This window comes from Mya arenaria, chromosome 8 (assembly GCF_026914265.1).
Source record: "Mya arenaria isolate MELC-2E11 chromosome 8, ASM2691426v1".
In the NCBI taxonomy this organism is placed as follows: Eukaryota; Metazoa; Mollusca; class Bivalvia; order Myida; family Myidae; genus Mya; species Mya arenaria.
The window spans coordinates 51,326,618-51,350,155 of NC_069129.1; the positions used below are offsets into that span (position 1 = coordinate 51,326,618).

General features: G+C 36.3%; 1 protein-coding gene across 1 annotated transcript; it reads right to left on the reverse strand.

Moving 5' to 3' along the window:
• Positions 1 to 13,091: 13,091 nt before the first annotated feature.
• On the reverse strand, positions 13,092 to 21,159 carry LOC128244342 (adipocyte enhancer-binding protein 1-like). The gene is made up of 4 exons (XM_052962356.1): positions 21,015 to 21,159; positions 19,941 to 20,110; positions 15,210 to 15,356; positions 13,092 to 14,356 (listed from the first exon to the last, which is right to left on the reverse strand). Exons 1-4 carry the CDS (start codon positions 21,157 to 21,159, stop codon positions 14,189 to 14,191), a joined length of 630 nt encoding a protein of 209 aa, XP_052818316.1. The 3' UTR covers positions 13,092 to 14,188.
• Between the last annotated feature and the right edge of the window lie 2,379 nt (positions 21,160 to 23,538).

A 23,538-nucleotide genomic window follows, 5' to 3' on the forward strand; every position in this document is an offset into this window, starting at 1 on the left:
AAAAATGAAAAATGTCGGCAGTTTTCCAAACAATTTAGATCTGTTTTAGTGTGATCTTATTATTTATATAGAAAGCATTGCTGCCAAAATCAGCCGAGTCTGGGACAAAAAAGGTTGTCAAAACTGTCAATCTGTGAGAGTGCTGCTTTAAATTCTACCATTAGAGGACACTTTCTTGCCTTTTTGCAATGTTTAAGATTGCAAGTAATATTAGATAATTTAAAATTTACGAAGAAAAAAATCTAAATTTTCATTAAGTTGAAATTATTCACTAAGATGCCCCAGAGGTTTCTTACCTAGTAGCTGGAACTGTATGGATAAAATACACTTAGATTACAACTTCATATAACTCGTACATTATACTGTAACGAATATTATTTTATAGGTAATTAATAAAGTATTTTAATGATGAAGTCAATTTATTGCTAATAAACAATTATTACTTGCTGCTACCTTTTATACCCCACCCACACTCAACAGTCAGGGCTTTTTTCACATTTAGGTGAAGCGGACCTAGCCCTTTTGAAGGGGAAAATCGCGCGTTTGTTTTTCTAATCTAAGACTCACGATATCTATTTTTTCATGTTCTTGAAATCCCCCACTTGATTGTTATGGTTCACAGTGGCAGATCCCGTAAATCATAACTGGGGGACACAAGTGGGTTGGAGGGCTGTTCTTCCATCCACATGGATATTTTGTTTCAATGATGTATTGAAATTACACGTTTACACCATACATGCTTATTAAGATAGTAAATGTATAACATCAGACAAAACTAGGTGGATATCATTATGATGTCCATCAAAAGTTTCGTGGGTTTGCTGGAGCAGGTTTTGAACAGGGACTTGCGTTAGAGGGGCGTTACTTAGGGGCATAACTTTTTGGACATGATCCCTCGAGTGGGCATGACATTAATATGTTTAAAATGTGGGAAGTGGGGTTTAGGGGTACTCCCCTTATAATATTTTTAATATTTTTAGTCTGAATTGGTGCATTATGGCGTAATTAAGTTTTTTTTTTCTGAGAAATATTGACAAAAAAAATAACCTTTAAGTTTACTTGCGGGCCAACTGGGGGGACACAGGCCCTACAGCTCCCCCCCTCCCCCCACTGAACGACTCTCCCATGGTCCACTTGTAAATAAAATAAATGAACAATTTTTGCTTGCTTGGGTATATAAGTAAAAAAACAACTGACAGTGGCAGTATAAATCTGGGTCCGTGAGCCCAGCTCAGATACACCCAACTGCAATTGCCTAAATAATATGGTGATTTATAACCCATTTAGGAACATTGATCGTCAAAATAAAATAAAAGATGAAGTTAATTTTAGTTTTTATTGTGAAATAAAGAGAGAGTACTCGGACTTACAACCGGGAATTTACAGGAGGTAGGCGAAGATGTTATCTCCCTTGCTTGATTCGACGGAAATAAACGAAAGCAAATCTGATTCGTTAGCTCCGCCCATTCGCCTTCGTTTCTTTCGGTGACATTTACCATATAGGCGAAATCGTCTATCCTTGTAATTCTGAACTTGTCAATTGACTTTTGTAAACCTGGACTTGTTGGACTGCAAATGTTCGTTTTACGAATGCGAGTGTCGACTGTAGGATTGCAGTTTTACATATGCATGATTCGGCTTTCTAAATTACATCATCATATTGTTAAAGCCAAGTTATACGATCTATGTTTTAGTGAGTTTATACAGGGTCGATCTGACAAATATACATTGTGACTACTATAATGACAAATGACAAATCAATACGGAAAAACTGACGAATAGAAACAACAAAAAGCACGTCTACATTGACAAATGTAAGAGATATTTAGTACAATTAAGAAGCACATTGTGGGAATTACACGTCTGGATTTTTGGCAACGAATAGCCTCCATAGACAGCAGCCAAATAATTATCATATAACGCGTCAGAGATCGAATGCACGTTTACGAAAAAAACAACAGACATCTGTCTCTACAAAGAATTTAACCAGCATCCTTCCCAAATTTACCGGCTAGCTTCTTAAGTAATCTTTGCGAAGAGAGCGGTCAATGTAATGTAACCATACATGTTACAGGGAGCGATGGGTATACATGGGAAATGTTATACATGGTTATTTTATTGATTTTAGCACGGTTGTATATTAATTACAGCACGCTGGAATAACGGTCGCTATCATCGTTTCATGTTTTTCAATGTGCGCGTTGGGATGTGGTGCTGCCGATTAAAACAGACAGTAACGTTCTATTATACTTAAAAAAGCGAATAATAATAAAAAATAACAACAGGTGGTATAGCTATAATTGTATGCAATATTATAGCTCTTTTGAACAGAAAACTTTACAAATGTTTTTATGAAACAGACAAAAATATTGTAACAACATTTCGACGTCATCACTTACATTGGTTATAATAGCTTGATTATCATAAAGTTTTGTTTAGAGTTGTTTATTCTTGGTAAAGTTAATAAATTATACATGAGTTCATTCAGTCACAAAATTTGTTAGAATCATGCGCCTGCACATGTTTGAACTATAAAGCATTTCCTTAAATAACTTTTTAGCCGTAAACGTATGCGGCGTTTCAGCAGTTTTATTGTTTGAACAATTGTCAAACTACCAGGAAATCAATGCATAAGTTTATGTGTTACGCAGCTTCTTCAAAACAATACCTTATCAATGACCACAAACCAATCCCTCATCCGCCATCGAATCCGGAACCTCTTGATGTGAACCGAGTGTACTAATCACTGTGTAAATCGGACAACCGTCTTCTTCCACCGACTAATAAGCGATGATTTCATTAAAGCTGCACTCTCACAAACTGAACGTTTTGACAACTTTTTTATATTTTGTCTTGGAACGAGCAAATTTTTGCGAAAATCCATGGAAACCAGTTATATAATACTGCTAACAAAAATTGATGTTTTATGCATTTTTCTTAAACCGTTAGTTTAAGCTATAAAACATTAATTTTCGAACGGAAAATTTTTAATATGAAATTCTGCGATCTGATCTTTTGTCAGCAATCTTTTATCATTAGTTTGCAGATATTTACGCACAAATTTGCTCTTTCCAAGAGCTGTGAGAGTGCAGCTTAAATGTTACATGTTGTTGCTCAAACCATGCTACTATATAGGACATCTTAAGCATTGCTTTTAATTAGACGGGGTGTGAACGTACTTGGATGATATGAGGGCCCTGGTCTGACGTGTACAATCAAGCGTCTTTTGGGCAGTACGTATGCACACAGACCGGGTCCATTTGTAGCACATCCATATCTCGTTCACAGACAGACGCGACCTCATTGCGTCTTTAGTACATCGTCATTTCTTAAAAAAAATAACAAGTTTCAAACAGCTTTTTAAGGTTTGCTGTTGATTCTCAGTATGCTTTTATCGTTTTGAGTACGATAATTGTGTTCTTACGCCGTTCTTAAAACGTTCACTCCGTCTGAAGTACAATCAGACCATGTATGTTATAAATAGGGGCCGTTCTCTCACTGGTTCGTCATTTAGGCACAATATCTTTAAATTTAAAACATTATGTTCATGACTATAAAATATATTCCCAGAAATATAGATAAACTGAACATTATGATTGTTGGTTTAAAAAGGTTTTGCTAGGGTAGTGGCTGCTTTAACACGCCCTGCCTTTCTGGCTCCTCCCTTTCTTGGAGGCACGATACTCACAAGGATGCAGTGGTAAGCGATGGTCAATATGCCTCTCACAACTGTGTTGGATAGCGTGAAGCAGCGAACAAGAATGAGGACTGGCAGTAACGCTTACGCTAATAAAAACATAAGTGAACATAGCTTGTGAAACTTGTTGAATATATTGAAATAGTATTTTGTGCGAACTAAAGCTGGTCAAAAAGGTGGTCAAAGAGCATGGTTATATAATTATTGTTTTGTGAGTGTCTGTATCTTTTGACTTTTGAAGGTATTTTGCAATAAGCGAGAGTATATGTGTACGCCATTCGATATTCTAATGTATACCCATGTTTTATTCTGAATAGACATCTTGACTGAGAGCACTGTTTGTGAATGTTTAAGGCAGATTTATGGCACATTTTTATCGCGATACTTAAAGTTTATGAGTCCTTCAAGTCAGATTTAACACCCAAATTCATCGCAAAATCGAATGTACAAAGCCTAAAAATCACGTGGATGTCACATCAGCTTATACATGTACATTCCCCTATTTCATAGTTTCTACGACAGTTTATGCCCTTCTTTAGAGAACAAAAAATCTGTTCCTTCGTCATATTGACGGTAATAGAAACTGTTCCGAACGAGAAATGACGTCATTTTTTAAACGTTGGTTTAAATCGTGTAACCGACTCAAACTAATTCTATTGCTAGAAGTGTACTGCTATTAGATTTTGAGTTGAACAACCAAACTTTATAGTTGTTCTTGTAGTAAAATGCTTCGTGTCTTATTTATAGATAATAGGTTAGTTAGCGAGCAGAAATATTTAAATCAAATATGCCCTTTCTGGACATGTTTTGAAACATAAACAATTTAATATTAACAAACGAAAGTGAAGTGACAAAACAAATAACTCGATTTGATGGTACATGCATATGTGATTTATTACACCCGGCGCACTGGAAAAGCATCAAGTTTGTGAAATAAACAAATTTCAAACTAAATAAATATTTGATAATCGTAACCATGTTTTGACAAACCGATATGGTTTATTGACATAACTTACTTCTATCAGCTGCAGTTTGTTTTAATTTATGATGTATGGACTACCTTAATCTTGAGCATTTGTTATAAAGGTTGTACCACAGAGGATCATGTGATCAAAATGGACCAGCCAACACAATTATTGGAAAGTAAAACTATAAAATATGGTTGATAAAAACAACCATTATGAACAAACAATTGTATAAACTGATTAAAGAACAGACAAACATCCAGATAAAATATTTTTTGTCTTATACCGTTATTACAAACTTTTGGGCACATTTAATAAATTACCCTCAAGCTACGCTTTCTATATCTTGATTTACAAACCTTAGGACCCGATTCATCAAAGCGTTTCGGAGGATGTTTATCTTATTTAGAATAATCTGATTTTAAGAAACTGGTAACCTTGAAATGTCAATTACCATTCATTTAAGGAATGACTTGCGGGGTTGATGTCATTATCGGGGATATGAACGCAATTTGGCTGGTCAAAGTACGCGTGGAGTCTTTCGGACTCCACACACTTAAACCAGACCAATTGCGTTCATATCCCCGATAATGACATCAACCCCGCAATTAATTCCTTATATTTACACCAATAGTTCATTATTTCATTCAAGAAACGTTAAAAAAATACTTTATTTCATTTAGAATAACCTTTCAGTAATCCTTTCTTACCCATTCTGTAAATAGAACGTCCCGACTGTAAAACGAAACCTTTTTTTCAAATGACGTCACAATAACGCGGGAAAAGATCAACCACTTGAAATCACTTTAAAACGTAAAATTGAAACACTTTTGGCAACAATATGTTTTAAATGTAATAACTTAAAACTTTCTAAAATGTTGAATTATATTTTACGGGACCTGCTGACACAATACAAACAATAGCAAGATCAATAGTTTTCATGTATATTGTTATGCGATGAATTGCGATCCGAACATATCCGAAGATGTTGCGTTCATCGATTGATAAACAACATTGCCGAAAGGCAGTTCATTTAAGGAATGGAAGTTGAGGTGTAAATATTACATGGAACACTATCAATGATATCATGTAGGAACTGTACGTAACCCAACAATTACATAGGCTCACACGATAACCCGTCAGTCAATCAAATTGCAGGAATTTCAGTAAAGAAACTTCCGGTTTGAGTTTACTCCTCAACTTCCATTCCTTAAATGAACTGCCTTTACGGCACACTTGTGATGAAAGGGGTCGATGGACCGGAAAAAAGAAACCGGAAAACGCGTCGAATGTTCATACATTGTATATTATATAATAGAGTATACGAAGCGGGGTGGTGAAGCTGGTGTTTATACTATATTGTGTTGGAGGGGTGTATAACTTATTCCAACATATTACAATTCTTATACAGTGCTAGGTGATGATATTGTCAGAACAGTGGCCGGCCAGAGCTTTGGGTGGTTACATGTGGGTAGGGATTGGCCTTTGTATGGGAGAAACCATGCGTTTGTACGCTACTGTTTCTGGTAATATCAGCAAAATCTCATGGTATTTAAAGTACATGATAAATACAATTCCTCCTCTTAGTAACACCTTTCAAAGATTTTTCCTATTAAGCTAGATCAAGTATAACATTTTTGACCAACTACACATCAACGTACATCATGTTTTAATTTCCATGTATATAATGCTACTTACAATTGTTCTAATAAAATGTATAGCGGAACCTTGTGGATTTCATGTACAGCCGGGAAAACTAGCTGATGTTATCACTGTGTTCAATGCTCAAATCCATCATGCTTTTTGTTATTGTATGCACGAATATAATATGGAACACCTTTTGTAAATACTTATACATGTACTTATAAAGTCCAAGATTTGTACCCACAAAAATACACAAATTTACATTGATCTGTGATCAACATAAAATTTTGACAATATGTTTGGGAAAAATAAATTCAGGCACAGTTTTACATCTTTATAAAAATCAATTAACAAAATGCATCGTCACACGCTCTACATTTGGTTTCATTTAATTAATTTTATGCATGTCATAGAGAAACAAAGATACTTTAACCTCATAAATATTACAAACTTGAAATTTCCTAGAAGATTGGCTTATCGATTCTGACAGGACAGCTGTATCAGATATTTAGAACGTCGTTTCGGTCATGTTTTTTTTTATATAAATGTCGCCAGCCTCCCATTCAAATGACCCCAATATCGGGGGAACGGGGCATGAAAATCAATATTACGGACACTGTGATTATTAAGCGTTCCTTCATGATTCATCAAATGCCTTACTTGCATTACAGACTGCACTAGAGCAACAGCTGTCCAGTTTGAAAGAAACCGTCTTAGGACTAAGTATTCCACTGGAGGAAAACTGTCAGTCTGGAGAATTTGGACCTCACAGTCGTCCGTCTTACCCCGTAAACTTGACCATTAACTTCCGGCCAGCTTTTAAGAGGAGGCCGGCTATCGTTTATGGCCTGAAGGTCTTGGACTCTGCCCACAATGTGAATGTCCGTGTTGGAGGATTTGTAATGGAGATGACCAACGCATATTTCAAATTTCAAATCAGGGCGTGGGCCAATACCATTATGTATGAAGCCAAATTTTCGTGGATGGCATGTCCGCGAACACAGACTTAACTCTCACACACGCACACGCACACGCACACACACACACACACGCTCGCGTACGAACATACACGCGCACACACGCGCACGCGCGCGCACGCACACGCACAAGCACGTTGATATACTATATAATACAAATACAATATACAAACAATCAAAATTTGTTACAAGAGAAAAATGTTTATTCTTGTAAAAATGTATTTCTGTTTTTTACAGCTGAGTATGAATTGTGTACATTTTCAATATTACAAGACAGTGATGTATTAAACTTAATTATATTTGCGTTCTCTTAATTATAAACATCTGTGTAATTATATCTTTTTGTCGTACAAAGGACACACCAAAAGAAAAATATATTCTGACTTTACGACATATTTATGAGAAGACGAGACTTAAAACATCATTCAACTTTTGTATAGCGGCCACGTTCAATTAATTCAAAATTCTTACGCTCGGAAACGCTGTTACACGTTCAAAACTTTCTTAACACAAAGAAAATTAACATACATAATAATCCATAAATTGAATTTAAAGCCTACACACGGCTGGAATGTGGTATCACTTGTACTATTGTTACGCCATGACAGAACAAATTGATATTTAAGTCGTTACAAGTATGTTGACTGAAAGCATTTATATTAGTTATACACTAAGCTTACTATATGTTTTCTTAAGTTGGTTATTCATTATCTCCAAACAATCTTTGTTTTGATAACATTAATAGTTAGTTTCCAATTTTCATAATGTTCAAACAGTAGGCATAAATTGATATTGGTGACCATGAACAGTATCGGACATAAATGCTACATTATCAGCAAATGAAATTAGTATATTCCAATGATATCAGGTGAAGGCCTCAATACATGTGACAAAACAACAATTTCATCAACAATTGCCACATTTCGTACTGATATAAAAGCATGACCGTTCAGTAAAGGATCGTTTGACTTATATAAAAGTATTCAACATCTTTCAACAATGTATCCGATACCATGCAAAAGTAAACACCACTTTTGCCGTTATATTCAAAGCAATTATATTTTGCAAACATATTCGTAAAGGTTTGTCCATTTAAATATGTACATTAGTTCTAATACTTGTTTTCTGTAGCAGTACAAACATTATCCTTCCTTTGCCTTTAACTAAATGTTTGATTGTTACGTATATAATGTTGTACAGTTTGTTATATATCATTATTATCTTCAAAATCTTGATGTATAGCAATTATTGCATACGTGTCCCTAAGAATGATGACATGTCTATCTTAAATTATTCTGTTACGTAGCGTTCAAACAAAGGAAAGCATCTAGATTTATTTGTTCACTTAAAGAAAAATGTGCTAGTGCAATGTATGTAATTCAAAGATATACTCGTATTTATTCGATTGAAAATATCATGCATGCGAACATGAAACACTCGGATGGTTGCCCCCTTGCATGCGAACATGCAACACTCGGATGGTTGCCCCCATGCATGCGAACATGAAACACTCGGATGGTTGCCCCCATGCATGCGAACATGCAACACTCGGATGGTTGCGCCATGCATGCGAACATGCAACACTCGGATGGGTGCCCCCATGCATGCGAACATGAAACACTCGGATGGGTGTACCCATGCATGCGAACATGCAACACTCGGATGGTTGCCCCATGCATGCGAACATGCAACACTCGGATGGTTGCCCCCATGCATGCAAACATGAAACACTCGGGTGGGTGTCACCATGCATGCGAACATGCAACACTCAGATTATCAGGAAACCTTTGATGAACAAATGCAAATGAGGTGATTTCATCCGAGGTCAAACGAGTTTTCATCATATGTCTGTGATGACAAAACGAGATAAAGATTCCCAAGACTATCTCGCTCTCAGATGGTTTTCACCATGCATGCGAAAAGGCAACAGTTGAAATGTCGGGGCACTTTTTGTAGGTTATTATGAATGAGGTAACTTCATCCAAGGTCAATCAAGAATTTATTTTTTCGAAAGTCTGTGATACCTAGACGAGATTAAAACCATTCCCCAGTCTTTATCGCACTCAGATGGTTGTCACAATGAAAGCAAACATGCAATAATTGCAATATCGCGCTATATTCGGTAGCTCAATGCAAATGAGTGTTTTTTATCCCAGGTATTATGGGTGCTTTTATCGAAATTATGTTATGCCTTGACGAGATAAAAAAAACCTTCGTCAGTATATCCTACACTAGGATTATTGATTCCATTCATGTAAACAATCGAGTTATCTTATGAGGAAATAGAGACTCTAGAATAGAGACCTTTTCTAATTATGATATAATTATGTTGTTTTACCTGTCGAGAATAACCTTTAAGCAAGGCGACTAACAATTTAACGAGTTTGATTATAATTGAATAAAGGATACGGCCATATTTGAGCGACCGACGGAGTGACGTAGACATGTATCGGATATGACCTGTTTTTTGTTGATGTCTTCTAAGAGAATATTCAGCAATAGATGATGAAGGTTAATCGCAATGTGTTTTCCGAAGGGTTGTATTTTTTAGTTTGGCCCAATATGGTCCATACCCTGACTTGTCCTTAATCAAGTTGTCCCTATAAAAGGTTTTAAAAAGTTTCATTTAGGGATGGAATACAGTGACCATGGGGTATTGTGACCAACAGCCACAGCACCTGGTTTTGCCGGGGTATCCCTAACTAATAATGGGGCGGATATGGAATTTAAGGATAATGACATAGTTCATTCGTCGGCTAGTTCCCCTAAAGGTTCTGATCCCATATCAGTGGCGTCACCATTACTAACATGCAACCCTGAAGGCTAGCCGCTCTGTCATCATGAGGAATCAGGTAAATCCGAACCAATTGTTCTTAGGATTATTTCTACATATCTCAGTTGTGTGTAGGTCTAGTTTGGTCGACAAGTTGTTTCCGTTTTAGTCAATACTACTACAGATGTGACTAGAAGTTACATATGAGTTAGAATTAAATAATTGGGTGGTTACGCTTCGTAGGGATGAACATGAGTTAGACCGGGTGGTCCTGGTTAATACGGTAACTTAATATATCAAGGCGTTAGTACCTTGTTATAGCGTTGTCCCGGTAAAATGTGAAACTGGAAGGTCTGGGTAGTACTTAATGGAGCCCTTGAGCTCAACACCAGTGGGAATCAGGGCTGGTTTAAATGAAACATCTACCTTTTATTATACTGGCGAGTGACAATCGCACTGCTGTGTCTTATTTCGCTTCTAGGCGCCGGGATCAGATGTCCGACAGTATCGATGACAGCAAGGTCATCCATTCTCGCCTTCGAAGGATCAACGACCAGTCCATCACAGTCTGTCGCCTCAAGGTCTCGTCAATCAACATGTTTTGAATTGAACTTATTGCATTGGATTATGATCAACCAAGAAAAGGTCTGATTCCAATTGTCGTCTGCCATAGTTCTCCATTTGTTGTATGGCGTCACCAGAGACTTTGCTTCCGACGTCTGTAAATGTGGCTGACTTTTGTACATTTTTAATAAAAAGATCAGTTAGGAAACTAATTTATCTACCTTCTTTTGCTTAAATAAATACACAATTTTGCATTCAGTTTCGAATATATTGTGTTCACTGTTTGTAGAGATTTAATGGTACAGTTTGCGCAAATTGTTCGATTAACAGCATAACTGAGTGGATAACCACTATCTAAATTTATCCGACAATAATTGAAGCGCGAACTTTACAGCCTTTCCGCTTGAAGATTAAAGATCAGTTTCACGATTTATTGGATACCTTTTATGACGAGTCGTGTGGCACTATTAAGTATTTCAGACCAATTAAGGACTGTCTGGATCACAGCTTTGACTGTGAAGGCGTGTCATTAGCGACACTCGATAAGGTCCTGGGGGAAATACTGATTTATTTTATTTATTATTATTCATATTGTCAAACTGGTTTCGCTTCATTTTCTACTTTACATTATATAATTAGTAATTTATGTTCTCTGAAAGCCATGAAGCGAAATTGGTAGGCAAATACAAGAGGAAAAGCCCATATGATGGCTTTTATACACATACACAGCATTTGTTTTCTTGAATTATATTTATTTTAAAGACGTTTATAAACGAGGAAGAAATTAAGTTTGCTAATTTACAATTGTTTAAATTGAATCGTGTTTGTGAAGATGAATGGCCGATGTAAGGCAAATTGTTTTGTACCATAATTATAATAAGGTTTTTGAGAAGGCACTAAACTTACCCTGAACAAGGTCACATATTTTGACAATATAATTTCGAATTTTGTTGTATTATAAATGAATTTATGCTTGTCCTTTAAATTGTATGTTTTGAGAAGTGTTCATTTGCCACCGCAGACATGAAGGTTTTGTTGTTCTTACAGGCAATAAGGATAACAAATATCATTGTTGAAGGCCGAGTGGTAAGTTTATTAGAGTCTGGATTAGGGGTAGGTTTCTAAGGTTTCGTCGATGGTTTAATAAAGTAATAACTCCAGAATGATAAAAACTGTTCAACTGTTTGACGTATTTAATGCTTTTCAGCTTTAAAGCTGTGCATCGGGAATAAGACTTACAAAAGTTGGGTTTTCCTCTCACGATGTATTGATTGAAACGGGAAGACATCATAATATACCCAGAACAGATATAAATTGTACTTATGGCAAAATGGATGTCATTTAAAATGAATATGATTTTATGTTATCAGATTATAGAAATACATTACGAATATTAGCAAAGTTATTTACTGTATATGTTAATCATAAACATAAAAGAAAGAGATAATTTCAACCATTGTTTACAAATATGTATGAAATTACTCATGTCTTTGCTTTTTATGACAATATCATATGATTAATGTTGACTATGATGTTGTAAACGTTTAATGCTTAATACATTCTAGATACTATATATATATAATTCTTGGTATTTTGTTTGCTTTTTCAGTCGATTGTTTCTTGCTCAGTTGCTTGTTAGTCGCAGTTACAGTTTTGTTTAATTCACTAATTATCTCGTCTACTGTTTAATATCGTAAGTATGATAATATATATGAACTCTCTTTTTATCAATCATTGTAATTGAATATGTTTTTTTTAAATAAATAATCAACATGCATTCATATAAACACTTTAATTGACTTTCGCAAACTCTTGATGAATGATGGTGTATAATGACATTGTCGAACGCGGTGTGTGACATCAGTAGTATTTACTTAATATATTGTTCACAATTTGTTTATTTTTGTTGCATCAACAAAAACGAGTTAACATTGCTTGAAATTATAGTGTCGTCGTATATATCCATTTAAGGGATGTTTAGTCCACTCAGGATAATTCTTGGTTTACATATACTCTTAGTAGTCTACAGACGCCAATTACTTCTCTCTTATGATGCCAACATACGAAAATAACTGACCATCTTATTAGCCAATTCTTGCGCATACCAAATAAACCCGCGTCATTTTCGTTTTTGTGTTGTCGTTTCAAGTGCGAACTTGGATATTTTCTTTCTGGTCCGCCCGAATCATTAGTTATATCCTAAGTATGTGCTTTTGTGGGTATGTAAACAGTGGTTTGCTTACTATCACTCTCAATGAACAGTTTCAATCATATAAGTCCATACCGTTGTTTTCAAACTGTGCATGCATTTTCAGATGTCGCATGTTCAGTATCACGATCATCAACAACAACCACTGCTACAACATTTTATTTAGCAAACAAGCTTGCCTACACATCTGTTTTAACTTATATGCATATCATTTATTTTACCATTTCATATATGTTATATATTGTTTTTTTCTTCCAGAATTTGCTGTGCTGCTTTCAGCTCCATTCGTTTCTTGAGCTTTTGTCATAAATGTTTATATATGTTTTATATTTCCTTATTCCCGACCTTCTCATCAATTCTATGACGATAACTGTTTAGACTCACAAGCAAAAAAACACAATTATACATCATTAACAACACCAACGAGATAAAAAAAAAATACACCAACGACAACAAAATTTATAACAATAAGAACGACGAGCTATCACCGAAAAGCAATCGCACGCCGCAATCATACTTGACACTTGTGAACGTGTACAATGATTTATAACTGTTACTACTTTGAGTGAGTTCGACAGAGGTCAGATTATGAAAGATATATTATTGAGCTCACTACCCTAACACGAAAAGACAGTTTATAACGATAGTAAAAGGATCTTCTAATCACCACGGTGGGTATGTATACAAAGTAAGATAATGGGGAAGTTTGCTGTGTAAGTTAGGTCAGGAAAAGATGTAAAGTTGCTAACAAAGGCCTGTCTTTTCTTACTTATTGTATTAACATTTGTTCAAAATCTCAGCAAAATACTAGCAAGCATTTAGATTAAAATCGAAACTAGCTGTACATTTAATAGATTGTACTGTTTTTAGCTAGCTCAATGGTGAAGTCATATAAAGAATAGAAATCACTGTGTCCATTTTCTAGGTAGAAACAAGTACTAGTTTCCTATTTGAGAGGCCATAATAATGTATCCATCGTAGGGATATAACCCAAAACCAATTTGGGTGTGAGGTGGCCAATCAAACCACTTGACTACTCTCTCCCTGCTGGGGAGCGAAACCACAACTTCTTAGTTTCGTGGCATACTCCTGCAACAATACACCTAACCCCCGTCTCACAAATAGAATAGAACGTCATAAGCATCGGCAGCCAGGTATTTTGCGAAATACGAAATGGCAAAATGCTATAACGAGGGTGAGATAGTCTTATGGCATATTGGTATCGGTCATCTAAAGAGTTATGTGTTTGATTCACTACTACTCATGGACTAGTACTGGTTTCTATTTATGAAATAGGCTCGAGAGTAACGGTAATATTTCATGCAGTCAATCGAATAGTTTGCAAGCATACAACATAAATTATTTATTAATGCAGTGCAGCTCATTCACTGGACATCCGAGAATTTCGAACCTCATGGACATCCAATCTTTGTACGTGACTGGGTTGATTCTGACACAGAGAGCGGTCACCGGACTTGGCAACATCGATGTAACAACCGTATCCGGGTCTGTGTTTCCAGCGAATGTCTATGGATATAATTAAATAATGTATGACAATGCGTTTGTTTATTTTTCATTCAAGTAAAAAAGAGCAGATTTAGGAAGCGGTTACAATAAACGCAGGTAGATAAACTAATGTAAATAACTACTCTCGAACATCACACTACGATATGCCTTGGTTCGCATAATCTGTAATTGAGCGATACATGTGAACATGTATCTAGAGCTCACAAAAAGGAGGGTCAATTTAATCGACAGGTCCACAAATGGGCAGATTTACACAGTCTCCCACAAGTAAAGGAACAGGATTTAACCAAGCTTTCAATAAACTGGCTCACTTAGTTCCTGCAATTGATTATACAAAATTGAAATATACCTTAAGATTTAAGATGCGTCGAAATCTCATATTGACTGTTTGTGTGCAATGGCAACACATTTCCTCGTTCTTGAATATCTGTATACTTATTTGGACATGCATTTCAAGAGTATAAGGTCGATAAGAATTGTAAAGTAAAAAATAATACAAAGGAAACATGTTTATCATTGTGCTATGTTTGGAAACCCCAATGAAACAAACGTATGTTACTAGCATATTAGAATAAATGAATTCTGAATATATATCAGTCAGAAAGACTTAAAAAAACTTAATCATCAACACTTATAATTTATTTATCCAATATTATTCAGACGGTCAAGCTTATTTCACTCGATGAACTCTTTGATAGCTCGAATAAGGTTTTAAGCTATTGTAATGTGAATGCATTGTTATAAGCTGCTTGCCACACAGCTAAAGACGACGAAACCAAGGCTGTCATAAAAAATTTGCATTCTTTAACCGAAAACACACTTAAATAAAGTGTGCATTTATTTATACACTTACCTTATAATACCCATACGTGTCAGTGACCGTATGAAAGTTAACGCAGTCACAGCTGTAGAGTACTCTGTACGAAGTCACATATTGATCATTGAGAACTTTTCCTTGTAAGGCCACCCCTGAAACCTGGTTTAGACAATTGAACTGCACCTGGTAAAATAATGAGTTAAGATATATTATACAGTATACGATATAATAAACATTATGCAATGCAGTCAAAACCCGTTGGCTTGATATCCAAGTGACCGGCCAAAATATTTCGAGCCTCGAAAATATAGAGCAAAGCGGGAAGGCTTACATAGAGTAAACTAAAATCAGTCCTTTACATCAAGTTCGAGCCATCGAGGAAATGGAGCCAAGCAATATCGAACGAACAGGTTAAGACTGTATAAAATTGTTCATAAGTACGTTCCTAGGAGCGTTCACCTAATTGAAATCGGGCAGATGTGTTTCAACTGCCGGATACACGATTTCTAATACCTTCGTCGGATATCCACGCCTTACAAGTTTCGTTTAATCTCCATACACATCACACGTGGCATATTCCGGTCACTTTAATGGTCATCTTATGACGAATGATATCGCCCGGTTTTTAACATCTCAAGTCCCGGAAGCAGACCATCTACCGTAAAGTTCTCGGGTGGCAGTCATAGATGGGCAGCATCAGTATTCAATGTTTGATTCTAGTACATGTACTTTTTTAAAGTTTACACTAAAGTTATATTCTTTTGTAAATGCAGTAAGAGCTTTTTTAGAACGTCAGAGTTATAAGCACTAGTTGAAATTGCTTATTCTAGTTAAGAATATCTTACGTACAACAATACATTCAGATAATATAAATACAGGTTCCAGGGTCTAGTTAATACCCTAGAATTCGTCATACACCATGAGTGGTATCCAAAATGCAACTATGTCAATTTAATTGTCAAACATCGGACTTAATGATAAACAATGAGTTGTATACATTATGTAATTATGTCAATCTAATGGTGATATATCGGACTTAGCCATAAACGACGAGTGGTTTTCCTTATGCAACTATGTCAATCTAATGGTCATATATTGGACTTAGCTATAAACCATGAGTGGTATTCATTATACAACTATAAAAATGTAATGGTCGTATATTGGACTTAACTATAAACCATGAGTGGTATTCGTTATTCAATTATGTCAATCTTATGGTCATACATCGGACTAAGTCATAAACCATGAGTGGTTTTCATTATGCAACTATATAATTATAATGGTCGTATATCAAATTAAGCTATGAACCATGAGTGACATTCACTATGCAACTAAACGACGATGCCATACACGACGAGAGGTTTTCCTTATGCAACTATGTCAATATAACGGTCTTATATCGAACTTTTTCTAAAACCATGCGTGATATTTATTATGCAACTATGTCAATCAAATTGTCATACACCGGACCTAAACATTAGCCATGAGTGGCATTCATAATGCAACTAGTATGTCAATCTAATGGTCATAAATTGCACCAATACACCATGGGTGGTTTTCATTATGCAACTATGTAAATCTAATGGTCGTATACCAAACTGAGCTATGAACCATGAGTGCCATTCACTATGGAATGTTGTCAATGTAATGGTCGTACATCGGACTTAGCCATACACCATGAGTGGTATCCATTTTGTAATTATATCAATCTAATGGTCGTATATCGAACTAAGCTATAAGCCATGAGCGGTATCCATTATGTAACTATGTCAATGTTATGATCAATCATCGGACTTAGCTATAAACCACGAGTGTTATTTCCTATTCAACAGAGTCAATCTTATGGTCATAAATTGGACTAAGACATAAACCATGGGTGGTTTTCATTATGCAACTGTGTAAATCTAATGGTCGTATATCAAACTAAGCTATGAACAATGAGTGGCTCACACAATGCAACTTTGTCAATCTAATGGTCAATCATCGGATTTAGCTATAAACCACGACTGGTATTCATTATGCAACTATGTCAATCTAATGGTCAATCATTGGACTTAGCCATAACCACGAGTGGTTTTCATTTGCAACTATGTCAATCAAATGGTCATACATCAGACTTATCTATAAGCCACGAGTGATATTTGTTATGTAATTATGTCAATCTAATGGTCATACTTCGAACTAAACCATAAATCACGAGTGTTATTCATTATGCAACTCTGTTAATCTAGTAGTCATACATCGGACTAAGCCATAAACCATGAATGGTATTCATTATAATTTTATGTAAATTTAGTAGTCATTGTCGAACTAAGCCATAATCCAGGAGTAGAAACTCATCATGTATTATGTCAATCTGTATAGTTCCGTTATTTATGTCACGCAATCCGATTGGCTTCATCTTTCTTTGATCCAATTTCACACCAATATTGAATACCACCCTATGATGACAAGCTAAGCCAATAACAAAATATTTGTAATATATGCAATTATAGGCTCATAGACTCGATTGGGAATATGATTTTGAAAATTGGTAGAGCGAGATAAAATCTATATATATTTTCCCTAGAAAAAAGGTCATCGTAGGTTCTGGGAGCGCTTCAAACATTTTTAACCTTGATCAAGTACACCTATTGAGGTACGTTGATGGTGAAGCATGGGTCAGTGATAAGATTACTGACTGGATGTTTATACAATTAAATTGTTGTTTCAGTGAAAGTTCGCAATCTATTTTTACGAACAAACACGAACATTTAAATCATTTTTTGGTAATCTATATTTGAACTAAATTCACTGTGAAGGGGCAAAAACAATCACGTGACCACAAATGCGAACGACCACAGAGAAATTGAGACAACAAAACGTATGTTTTTGACGTTTTCTTTATTATCTTGAATTAAAACAAGACCTAGCCCATGGTATGGCACATAATTTTCGATTTCATGTGGTATACTGTCTGATATTCTTGGTGTCGTAGTTTTTGAGAACATTCAATAACAAATTTGGAATCGAGGATGCAGACGACCACATATTTTGTATATCTTGCAAAAACAATGATAAAAACGGCAAGTTTCACCTGGTTCTTTACGAAAAACACTTATTAAAGCAAATATATACCATTAAGAGTACCTTTGCAAGGGGTATTGATGTTTTTGAAGGCAAATTAAAAAAACAAATTATGCGAACGACCACACTCGAAAATTTTAGGCGAACGACCACACTTTTTAAATTAAATTTGAAGGGGATGAGAATAAAGCCTTCGTGATCTCAATGTTTTTTTCTATTCGCAGAACATTTGTATTCGCACAGGACGCACACACGTGTATAATCTTCTCGACAAATCCAACATGTCAACACCAGAATGTGACCGAGATTGTGCGGCATGCGTTTCGAGGCATTCGACCATTGTAAAGGAGATTATTGTCAAGTAAGATGCTGATAGAAGTCACTTTATGGTGTGTGTTTAAGATAAAAAGAAGTACTAGGGCAATTTTCGGATGCCAAGATTTAACGTACATTTGATAGGGCTAAAACCCACCCAAATCCCATGACACCCATATCTCTAAGTATGTCAATCGTTAAACTTGTTAAAAAAAATTGTATTGTAAGATGAAGAAACATACATTTAATTTATCTCATCCGCACAATTTCAGGGACCGTATGTTCGATATACGTTCTACGAAAAGGAAGAAGAGTGATACAGTATGTTTGAATCAAAATTCATTTAGTGAAGATTAATAAAATAAAACTGATATTTGATAACGTTCATAGTCTTTATTTTAAAAATACAAACGGATCACAGTAAAAACAGAGTTTAAATCACATCAATATAAAACAAAAAATGTCCAAATTTGTTTGTGAAACAATCGCATTTATAAGATTGATATAGCATGTAATACTGATCAGGCTATTTACATGTAAAACTTAAACATACAAATGTAATCACAGAGCAAATCACAAAAAGTGAAATGAATCACCTACAATTATCGTTTATGCTAACCTATCGACTCAAAATAATACAAGAATTTACTAATAAAATTCTGAAAAAATATCACAAAAATGAAACTAATCACAGTGCAATGATCTTTTATAATAAGAGCTGTCAAAGAGACAGGGCGCTTTACTGTTCCGTCGCTTTTAAGTTTAGATTAGTTATGGTATATATGCAAAACCATAACCAGGATATTTTAGTCGAATAATAAAGGGCCATAATTTACATTTTATGCAAAATGGAGCTATCTTACTTGATTAATTAATTCTGTTGGATAGTTGGAAGCTCCTGTCTGAAGTTTCAATGCAATACATGTATTTGCTGAGATAATGACTTAAAGGTGCTTACATGCAAAACCTTAACAAAGTTTAACGCTAGGGTGAGTAGGATAGCTCTCGTTAGTCTTCGAATAGTCGAGCTAAAATCCCATCGCCTCAAACAAAAGCAAGAATTTACTAAAACAGTTCTGAAAATGCCTTCCTGGTAAAGAACATACAGCGATTACTTTTCAAAAACAAAATACTGTTAGAAAATACAATCAGTTTTCTAATAATATATGTGCTGTTTCGTGCTGCCGCAGTGTTGAAATGTTCGAAAGGACCTTGCCACTTTGATTGCAAAACAGTTAGAACTTACAAGTTTAATTTCACTGATAAATCTTGATTTTTTTTATTGAAACATACATAAACTAATTACTTACCTCGATGAATTTCGATCATTTACCATACTTTCTAATTATCGACAGAATATCTATTACAACGAATGCACAGGTTTACCTGTATGTACTGATTTGTGTCAGCGTACCCCGCACTCCATGCCCCCTCATGCCAATCAGACGCTACGCTATAGAGTCTGGCACCTCTTGTATCACATCCATCACTATATACAGACGAAGCGGTTATCTGCCGTGCTCCGTTCAAAAGGTAATATGTACTATAACAGTACCCTGTTTAAACAAAGTAGGTGATTCAGTGAACTGTACGTGGTCTAAACCTTGACAAATTCAGTATGCCTTATATTTAATTTAATATTCACTAATTATGAATAAAAGTGACAATGCTAAACCATTTTCTACATTTCATAATAGAAATTTATTTTACTTTTCTGTTCAACCTGGTGTGGCCGATCAATGTTATGCATTCCTGCAGTCTCAAACACAGGCAAACAAAACAGAATTATTGCAAAAGAAATTCCTTCTCAGTTGACAAACAGACGCTTGAAATATATAGGGAATGTCACTTAAATGTCACAAAAATGTCAGGCTATTGTCAGTCGGAAACTAGAGATCGTCACACAAGCATCTTCGCCCCTTAAGTGTTTAAGTCAGGGTATTGCGATATCGATGGTCATTTTTATTTCAAAACCATGCTCCACAATTTAGTAGAAACTATTCAATAAAACTTGGTAAACATGTTGCCAGACACAATATGCTCATCTTTTGGCAAGTCTCATTATTCAGGCTTTAATGAATGTTGATTTATGCCCCATGGTTTGACTACGAACAGTTGATGAGGGTTGGCTCCGTTGCATTCTTTTGTGTTCACGGCTTTATGGTTATTTTTTCGTACACCATCGTACTTTTCTAACATACATGCTATATTTTCCATGCCTATCTAATATTGTATTATGTAACATGCGTCATATATCCATTTCTTGGGCAATCTATGATCATCTCCGACTCGGGGAACAAGTAAAACACGAAGATTCACATCAAGTGCTTTAAGACCTTTACAAATAAATATATATAAGTGTGTGTTTGTATGTGTGCGTGTGTCCGATCCGTGTGCATGTGATTGAGCTTTCGAAATGCCATATATCTGCGTGATAACCTACAACATATATTTACTTACCACCATCTGGTATGATCACGACCTTTGTTGTCTCAGTATTATGGTTGAGGTCTGAATAGGTGTCAAAACTATAGAAACATGTTTTGGACACTTTGTCATATCCGCAAATCCTGCTTCTGCATTTCCGTGTAGCCAAGTGGCACATGGTTTGGCATTGTATAAGCGAAACACCCAAACTACTTGAAGTCGATGTTGTGACACTCTTCCCTGCATAAACCATTGCTCGAATGTTTGTGTTTGCCTTAATTGTTGTTCCTATGAGAAGAAACACAAATAACACCGCAACTTTTAAAGACATATGTATACTATTAATCTAAGAACGTCAGAGTGAAGTAGACTAATGTGGAAATTTTCGATTATAAATCCATATCCATCGTGTTTAAGTTAGTGAAATGAAATCAAATGAAATTAGCATAACGTTTATATAAGAGTTCTCCTTTGCCGGTCTTAAGAAAGAATAGAAGGCGTACCCGACCGCTGCATTCGTCCAATAATGAATAGAAATAATGAAAACTCTTTTTATTGTCATTGGCCCCCTGAAAAATTCAAACAGGATGAGATATATAACTCGATTTCAACTCCGCCCTAAACAACAATTCTAAACCAATAATGTTTCGGAGAAAAACCAATAACTTCAAACTGCCGGATGCTCTAAACTACAGTGAGCGTGCATGATTGACAGAATAAAAACAGCAAATGTCAACTTGTCACAGTGAATGTTCAAGTTTGGACGGTAAAACCAGGTCTCTTCGTGTTGCAAGTTTAAGTTTAGGCGGTGTAACCAGGTCTCATCACTGTGCATGTTCTAGGTTGGGCGGAATGTCCAGATCTCGTCCTGATGCATGTTCTAGAATGGGCGGTATAACCAGATCCCGTCACGATTCATGTTCTTGTTTGGGTGGTATAACCGATCTCGTCACGGTGCATTTTCTTGTTTGGGCGGTATAACCAAGTCTCGTCCCGGTGCATGTTCTAGTTTGGGCAATATAACCAGGTCTCGTCACAGTGCATGTTCTAGTTTGAGCAGTATAACCAGGTCTTGTCACGGTGCATGTTCTTGTTTGGGCAATTAAACCAGGTTTGGTCACGGTATAACAAGATCTTGTCCCAGTGCATTTTCTAGTTTGGGCAATTAAACCAGGTTTGGTCACGGTATAACAAGATCTTGTCCCGGTGCATGCTCTAGTTTGAGCGGTATAACAAGGTCTAGTCCCGGTGCATGTTATACTATTGCCGGTATAATGTCATCTCGTCACGGCACATGTTGTAGTTTGGGCGGTATAACCAGGTCTCGTTACGATGCATGTTATAATAAGGGCTGTATAACCAGGTCTCGTCAACGGTGCGTTTTAAAATATGGGCTGTGTACTCGGGTCTCGTCGCAGTGCATGTTATAGTTTGGGCGGTACAACCAGGTCTCGACACAGTGCATGCATGATATAAAAATGACGATATCATCAGGTCTCGCCCCTGTACATGTTCTTGTTTGGGCGGTATAACCAGGTCTCGTCACGGTATAATTAGGTCTCGTCACAGTGCATGTTCTAGTTTGGGCGGTATAACCAGGTATCGTCTCGGTGCATATAATAATATGGACGATATAATGTCATCTCGCCACGGCGCATGTTCTAGTTTGTGCTGTATAACCAGGTCTCGTCACAGTTCATGATATATTATGGACGGTACAATGTTTTATCATCATGGCACTTGTTCAAGTTTGTGCGGTATGAACTGGTATCGTCACGGTGCGCGTTCTAGTTTAGGCGTTCCAACAAGGTCTCGTCACGGTGCTTGTTTTAGTGTAGGCGGTTTAACCAGGACTCGTCGCGGTGCATGTTCTAGTGTGTGTGGTAAAATCAGGGCTCGTCATGATGCATGTTCTAGTTATGGTGATATAACCAGGTCTCATCACGGTGCATGTTTTAGTTTTGGCAGTTAAACAAGGTCTCGTACCGGTGCATGTTATAGTTCGGGCGATATAATCAGGTCTCGTCACGATGCATGTTCTAGTTCGGACTGTATAACCAGGTCTCGTCACGGTGCATGTTGTAGTTATGGTGGTTAAACCTGGTTTCGTCCCGGTGCATTTTCTAGTGTTGGTGGTATGACCAGGTCTTGTCACAGTGCATGTTCTAGTGTAGGCGGTATAACCAGGTCTCATTACATTGAATGTTCTAGTTCGGGTGGTATAAACAGGTATCGTCACGGTGCATGTTTTAGTTTAGGCGGTATAACCAGGTCTTGTCGCGGTGCATGTTCTAGTTTGGGCGGTCAAGTCAGGTCTTGTAACGATTCATGTTCTTGTTCGGGAGGTATTACAAGGTCTCGTCACGGTGCATTGTTTAGGATTGGCGGTTAAACCAGGTCTCGTCGCGGTGCATGTTCTAGTGTGGGCGGTACAACCAGGTCTCGTCGCGATGCATGTTCTATTGTAGGCGGTATTGTAAGGTCTTGCCAATATTCATGATCTCGTTTGGGTGGTATAACCAGGACTCTTCACGTTGAATGGTTTAGGATTGGCGGT